Source organism: Cajanus cajan, chromosome 6 (genome assembly GCF_000230855.2).
Source record: "Cajanus cajan strain Asha chromosome 6, NIPB_CcT2T_4, whole genome shotgun sequence".
In the NCBI taxonomy this organism is placed as follows: domain Eukaryota; kingdom Viridiplantae; phylum Streptophyta; class Magnoliopsida; order Fabales; family Fabaceae; genus Cajanus; species Cajanus cajan.
This window is the reverse complement of record NC_138522.1, coordinates 44,229,992-44,237,719: the sequence shown is the minus strand read 5'-3', so window position 1 is coordinate 44,237,719 and position 7,728 is coordinate 44,229,992. Positions and strand designations below refer to the sequence as shown.

At 38.8% G+C, this 7,728-nt stretch overlaps 1 protein-coding gene and 1 long non-coding RNA gene across 3 annotated transcripts; one reads left to right on the top strand and one right to left on the bottom strand.

Moving 5' to 3' along the window:
- Nucleotides 1-219: 219 nt before the first annotated feature.
- On the bottom strand, nt 220-4,748 carry LOC145959085 (uncharacterized). Of its 2 annotated transcripts, XR_014434711.1 has the most exons (3): nt 4,262-4,748; nt 3,802-4,140; nt 220-769 (listed from the first exon to the last, which is right to left on the bottom strand). It is a non-coding gene; the product is annotated as an uncharacterized LOC145959085 (long non-coding RNA). The 2 variants fall into 2 exon arrangements; XR_014434710.1 differs by having other exon boundaries at nt 3,802-4,748.
- On the top strand, nt 1,100-3,231 carry LOC109797643 (protein DETOXIFICATION 48). The gene is made up of 2 exons (XM_020357744.3): nt 1,100-1,483; nt 1,618-3,231. Exons 1-2 carry the CDS (start codon nt 1,334-1,336, stop codon nt 3,103-3,105), a joined length of 1,638 nt encoding a protein of 545 aa, XP_020213333.1. The 5' UTR covers nt 1,100-1,333; the 3' UTR covers nt 3,106-3,231.
- Nucleotides 4,749-7,728: the final 2,980 nt, after the last annotated feature.

Genomic DNA, 7,728 nt, shown 5'->3' with positions numbered 1-7,728 from the left:
TTAATAACTAGTATTTTTTTTCTCGATAGATTACTTGTTTTATTTTATACTCTTTTTTTTTTTTTTGTCTTCTCTATCTATCTTTCTTTTAACAGTAAATTAATTATAAGAAAACATTGATACTAACAATTTTTTCAACTCATAGTATGTATGATATGTCATTTCAAAAGTTCCCCATGCCACACCATCACAAAACAAAAAGGGAAAATGAAATAGGAATACTTATAATAATGGTAATATACTAATATTTATGATAAAGTATTCGTTTGACAAGTTGGGGAATTTATTTTGGGTGAATTAGCTTTCTCCATCCATCACTTCCACTTGGTATTCCCAGTTTGAGGATAAAAATTCTTTGTGTTCCATTCACAGGGAAATCCAAAGCCAAATGTGGTGTTTTAAAGGATTATCCACATACAATCCACTCCATTAATAACTAGGCGAGTTTAAACCACTATTATCGCAATCATTATCAAACCGAAGTCTGTCATTGATTTGGCGGCTAAAACAACCATTAAAGAATAAATCCATCCATCCCTTTTCCAGAGTTGTATGTGCTGTTGTTCTTCACATGCCACACCTAAATTGTGTTTTCACCTTTTTAATAAATAACAATTATTATAATGACATATTCTTCAATTTAAGACAAAGATAGAAGGTCGGTTGCCTCCCAATATCTCTACCAAGCATTTCTTCCGTTCAAGCTTACTCTTTCCCTTTCACCCTTGTTTTTTATAAAAAAAATTGCCCTGTAATCTGTAATTGATATCTGTATACAATATAACAAACACTCATAGACAAGAAATAAGTAAAAAATAGAATAGAGAGAGTGAAGATAAAAGAGGTAAAATTAAGAGAAATTGTTTGATCGAAGAGAAATAAAGACGAGAAAAATTAAAGCATAGTAAATTTCACTTATTTATTTATTTATTTCTTTATCTTCTCTCTTATATGAATTTTATTTTTCACACATTTTTTATTTATTTCGCTTCAATTAAATAATTAAATTTTTATTTTATTTTTTTTTATCTATTTCTATAAAATTTTATTTCTCTCCTCCTTATTTCTCATGAATATTTTTCTTCTGAACCAGGAAGTGTAAGGTATGTAGGGCCCAGGCTTTTCATGCATAAATAAACACTGACCTTCGTCTCTCCCTCTCATACACCTACAAAACGTTCTCTTCCTCCGAAACGCAGTGCACGATCAGTCAGCCGAAGCCAAGAAGCAATATCAACGGTAGCAGTGCACATTCAAGCCTTTGTTTATATACACCTCTCCGTCTCTTTCTGTGTGTGTGTCTATATATCCATCGTGGAAGTAAAAGGGAGTCATGTGTAATCCAAAAGCACCCTCATCATCAACATTTCTGTGTCCCACAAAAAACCACATCATAACTCCGGAGCCCAAAGAGATAAATGACGTCCCTCCCCACGACGATCAAGCTGAAGACGAACTTGAGAGATGGCCAACTCCCAATGAGGTATTAATAAAAGAAAAAAAGAAGCTAGGCAACAAGTTGATGTATGTAACTAAGTAAATAAAATGAAGTGGCAAGTGGTGAGTGATGCATGATGCATGATGAAAAAGAAATAATGCGAGTTTCCTTTGGTTCAGGTGATAGAAGAAATGAAGGCCTTAGGGAAGATATCAGGGCCAACAGCGGTGACGGGGTTGCTCCTATACTCCCGGGCCATGATCTCGATGCTGTTCCTGGGGTACCTCGGGGAGATGGAGCTGGCGGGAGGGTCCCTCTCGATAGGGTTCGCGAACATCACGGGGTACTCGGTGATATCGGGCCTGGCCATGGGAATGGAGCCCATCTGCGGGCAGGCCTACGGCGCGAAACAATTAAAAACTCTGGGCCTAACCCTGCAGAGAACGGTCCTCCTGCTGCTCTCAACCTCCCTCCCCATCTCCCTCACGTGGCTGAACATGAAGAGCATCCTCTTATGGTGCGGGCAGGACCAGCGAATCTCCTCCACCGCACAAACCTTTATACTCTTCTCCATCCCCGACCTCTTCCTCCTCTCGCTCCTCCACCCTCTCCGCATCTACCTCAGAACACAAACCATCACATTGCCCTTAACCTACTGCTCCGCCCTCTCCCTCCTCCTCCACCTGCCTCTCAACTTCCTCCTCGTCGTTCACTTCAAAATGGGAGTCTCCGGAGTCGCCATAGCCATGGTCTGGACCAACCTCAACCTCTTCCTCTTCCTCTCCTCCTTCGTTTACTTCTCCGGAGTCTACAAAGACTCCTGGGTCCCACCTAGCACCGACTGCGTCAAAGGCTGGGGTTCTCTCCTTGCACTCGCCATCCCCACCTGCGTCTCCGTTTGTTTAGAATGGTGGTGGTACGAACTCATGATTCTCCTCTGTGGACTTCTCCTCAACCCCAAGGCCACCATTGCTTCCATGGGAATACTCATTCAAACCACTTCCTTGGTTTATGTTTTTCCTTCTTCCCTCAGCCTCGCTGTCTCCACCAGAGTCGGTAACGAGCTCGGCGCTAACCGCCCCGCCAAGGCTCGCATTTCCATGATAGTCTCGCTCGCCTGCGCCCTCGCCCTGGGTGTCTCCGCCATGATATTCACCACCTTGATGAGACACCGCTGGGGGAGATTCTTCACCTCCGACGAGGAGATTCTCGCCCTCACAGCCGTCGCTTTGCCCATTGTGGGCCTGTGCGAGCTCGGGAACTGCCCGCAGACCACGGGCTGCGGCGTGCTACGTGGCAGCGCCAGGCCCACTGTTGGCGCCAACATTAACTTGGGCTCGTTTTACCTCGTCGGCATGCCTGTGGCGGTTCTTCTTGGGTTCGTGGCGAAAATGGGCTTTCCTGGGCTGTGGCTTGGGTTGCTTGCGGCCCAAGGCTCCTGCGCGGGTCTCATGCTATTCGTTCTCTGCAGCACCGACTGGAAGGCGCAAGTGCGAAGGGCCAATGAGCTGACCAAGACTGGGAAATTGTTGCCTACCACGGACTCTAACAATAACATTAACATTAATGTTTGTCTTCCGGAGATTGTTGTCGCGGATGATGAGGCTACCATTACCACCAAGACACCTCTTGAAACAGACCCTCTCATCACACACACTCTAAATTAATCATTTAAGCAATTAATTAGTTGATTAACCCGCTTTCATTCCTTGGGGAGAGTCGAAATGTGACTTTAGATGTACTCTCGAGTGTGCAAAGAAGAATTACATTTTCTTTTCCCCTTGCTTGTCCCACATCGGTTATCATCTTCTTCTCCTTCTTCTCTTTTTCTAGGTAGTCGCGTTAGTAATAAAAGCTCCTTTGAACTAAGGTTTATGTAAAGCGTTAATAGGATATCCATATTTATATTTTAATGGATTGAGGGTTTTTAAATTATAAATGTTAATAATAGCTAGCTACTTAGGTGAGAAAATATATATATATAAAGAACCATGGTCTTTGATTACTTTTCCTCAGGACCATTCAGAGAAAGAGGGAAGCATTGTCGGTTTTTATTGAAGGAAAACAAAAGGGGCTTCTGCCTAACGTTCGAGTTGTTCCCTTCCACAAAGGGCAAAATTCTTGACTGTCTATAAATGGAAAAGGAAACCCTCTAAGCCTAACCCATCTATTTAAACTCACTTTTCTTCTATCTAAAAAAATAATTTATGTAAAACATGCATAGGAATGAAATGGTAGGATAAGAAGAAGAAGAAAAAAAAAAACCTTCCCAATCATAGAATGATAATAATAGTTATACATGGTGTTGAGTTGATTATAAACCTAAAATTGGAGGGATGTAGCTTAGCTCTAATTGTACATACCTTATCGTAAACGGTTGTCGTACAATTCCGTAATGTGCGATGAAAATTGGCCCCATGAACGTGTGTGTATTATTTAACTTTACACTTCTCACACCTCCGTGTTCTCTGTTTCATGAACAATTTCTTCTCCTCCCTCGATGACTTTCATCAGGACCACTGTATATGATTGAATGACACATGTCTGTATGCGAGAAACATTACACTTACGAAATGATATGTTTTTCAATGCACGATGCACAAATGGCAGAATGATTAGTGGTGGACGAGTTGTGACAGTGGCAATCAAAAATGCGTAGAAAGATATGCTACCTTCTTACTTAATGCTCTTTTCCATAGTGTCTGTACGACAAATAAAGATAGGATGAGCAAGGAAACAAATAGACACGGACAATGACGCGAAAAGACACAAAATTAAATTAAATAAATAAAAACTGGACATGGTGATTTGATAAATCCATACTTAAGATAATCACGGTGACATGGATAACCTGGGGTTTAGTGGCATTAAGCAAAAGTGCAAAAGGGAAAAGTGAGTGGTGGTGGAGGGAGTTATAATGAAAAGGGGTAGAAAGATAGGTGATGTTATGTTAGGTAATAGTGTGGAGTGTGGAGTGTGGAGTGTGCGTGTGTGTATTTTGATTTTATTTGACATGGTTAATGGTCTCTGGTGTACGAAAAGAAAAGCAAGAACGAGCTTGAAGACAAGGAGACAGAGACAAAGGCACACGCAAATGGAGAGGGGTATCTGATCAGAGAGAGCAGTAAAGAATGATAACAATAATTGGTAGGAGAGAAGTATCTACTGAAGAAGGGTATTGGAGGGGCCCTGTTTGGAACTGCAGAAACAAAATCCAGCTATTATTGCCTCTGTCTACTTCTCAGATGACAAAAAAATTGGAACAGTGCCTCTGCAATGCATTACCACTTCCCCACCACCTCATTTGTTTTTCTCCAACACCACTAATATGAAATATGAATTCAACCCACATTTTTTTTAAATATATAACCCCTTTTCTTATTTATTTTCTACATTTTCTTTTGTATATATAGCACGTGTTTTATAAAAAATAATCATAGTTAAGTCGAAAAAGAGTACATTATGAATAATAATTCTTTTTAATATCTAACACACACACATATATTAAAATTTAATTTCGAAACTGATTAAGATAAAAATAATTTCGTACTGGTCCATGTTATTTGTTATTTTGTTGATTTTATTTACAACACTGAGTATGAGAAGATATGGTACAGGGCCCATATCATATTCTGCAGTTTAGAGTGGAAGGCCATGTTTGTCGTGGTCTCCTTTTTTTCTTCCCGACCACCTAGTGCTTCTCTCATATATCTCACCTTATCTTCTAATTTTCAACTTGTGTATAAATAATATCTTCATCTGTATCTATCTATCTATCCTAGTATTACTTCATACTTATGCACTTGTGGCAAAGAATTGTCTTTATAATGAGTGGTACAGCATCAACATTTCCTAGATTTCATAATGGGTATCCAACATTTTTAGTTTCCAACACAGATTGTGTGGATATATGCATCCACTCCAAAGGGGCTTATCACACCCCCTGCATTTTTCTATTATTTATTTATTTATTTAGTCATATCTCTGAGATAAAGTTTTGTTCCTATTCCTTATTCATATTATACATATTCCTCGGAAAGACATACAAATATATGGTAGAGCTTTTTGAAAAACAATGTAGCCACACTTGGTAATCAATTCACCAGATTTTGACTATTGCAATGCTACTATTAAAAATTTTAATAGGCTGTTGATTTTCATACTTAAAAACATGTATTATTTCCTACTTTCTAGAGTACTGTAACGGACTTTAGAATAAAGTGCATTGGCATTCCATAACTTATAAGGGTTAAATTAACGAAACTTGCATAAAAAATTTCCACTTACGAGGAATTGTGCAAGTTGGTATTGTCATCATATATTTACATAAGTGAAAGCTGTTTTTATGCCACCTTTTTCTTCCGTATAGCTACTTTTTTTTCCCTTCGCGCATAGCTTAGTTAGATGTATAACATATGTCATGTATGCATGCTCGAATGGTATATATACATATATACATATATATATATATAAGGAGCGTATCAAGTGAGAGGAAATTTATTATGAGAGATGAGAGGGTTAAAATATAATCCTTAGATTAATTTTACGAATTCTCAAATTTCAGCGTATCAAGTGAGAGAATTAATCTAAGGGTGTTAGGGTCACTCGGAAAATATGCGAAATTACTCGAAAAAGAGGAGATTGGACGAAGTATCTACCAAAAAATAATGAGGTCATAAAGCATGCTTATTCGATGATCAATCGAAAAATCAAAAAATACAAAGGAGGAGTTATTGAAGGTTTTGAGCAGTTGAGTGGTAGTTATTTGGTCGAAAAATTGAAAAAACGTGGGGTGAATGGTTGAGAGATTAAACGTCGTTGACATAGTGGACAACGATTGCGCACCCACGATGTACGTGCACTAAGTTAACCGCTCTCGAATAATTCTATAAATACAAGAGACAAACTCCTTCACAAAGGTCAGAAAATTCATACTCGCACTCTACAAGCACTCACCGCCTGCGCATATGGCTTCCGTGCATAGAATTGCTGGGTATGGCAAATTCTTGACCACATTTCTTTTCTTTTTCTATGATTAGTGTAGTTTTCTTCTTTTTATCACGTAGTTATAGTTTGTTTAACTTCAATATTGTAATTGTATCTTGATCATTATGCGAAGTGGACTATGATTTGTATTATTAATATACTTATTGTTCATTCCATTCATTTGAGCATCTATATGCATGAACATTATTGCTTGATAATCATTAATGAAAATCTAGAAACAAGTAATTATTAATCTTTCTACTCCATTTTTTCTTATTCCTAAAAGTTCAAAACGTAAAATACCTAAATTGAAACAAACTAGTGCTAGTTCGAATAAAAAGGACTCATAAATGAATTCCACCACAAACAAATTGGCACGCCCGGTGGGACACGTTTAATTAAGAACATAATTGAACTAGTTTTAGGTATGTTTTATGAGACTTAGGAGTGGAAGAACAATGTCTACGTCTAGGGAGGTACAGGATGACGTTCCAAGAGATACAGAAAATAGAAACCCAAACACCCAAGCGAAAAATATAAACATCAATGGGGAAAATGTAACGGTCTTGACAAGGGGGGCAACGCCACCCAATATGGTACCTGAGAATGTGGTGAGGCAAATAAGTGTGTCTCAAGAAATTTTTAATACCACTCGAGAGTATCCATGGGGTATGCCACCAAACTGGTGGACTACTTAACCCGTACATGTCAAAAGGCCAGTTCCTTATTTAGGCCCGAATCCGCAAATGCATATATCCCCACAAGGATATAATCCTGGGCCGAATGGCATGGGGTTTATCATGCAAGAACCTTATCAACATGTGGGGACCAGTCATGAGGGATCTTTGGTTCGACAAAGTAGTTATGTCCCCACAATTGGCACTTCGACAACAGATGGACCATAGTAATCATGACATGGTTAATTTATTGTCGACTCAGATGCATAATATACTAACCCCTCTATATGAGTTAATAAATAAAATAGGAGATAAAATGAGAGAAAATCCACCCTCGAGAGCCATGAGTGCGAACTTGAATGATATGGAAAATCAAGGTGGGAATGTAGTTTTTCCCCAAAATTTAGGAAGACCTCATAGGAACCTTGATGAAAATCTAGATCAAATTGTAGAATGGGTACTAAACAGGAATGGTTTCGAGGTAAGTCGAAATGAGCGTCCCTATTTTGTGTCTGCTTTTCCAGAATATGTAACTCAGGTAGAATTGCCTAGGGGGAAAAAGTCCCGAAATTTGCGGGAGAATTGAATGAGTATACTGTCGAACATATAGCAAGGTATTTAGTCGAA

What these genes read in the sequence shown, in the direction of transcription:
- LOC109797643 (XM_020357744.3), top strand. Translation starts at nt 1,334, where the DNA reads ATGTGTAATCCAAAAGCACCCTCATCATCAACATTTCTGTGTCCCACA. An exon ending in GATGGCCAACTCCCAATGAG is followed by an intron (nt 1,484 to 1,617) that starts GTATTAATAAAA and finishes CCTTTGGTTCAG; the next exon opens with GTGATAGAAGAAATGAAGGC.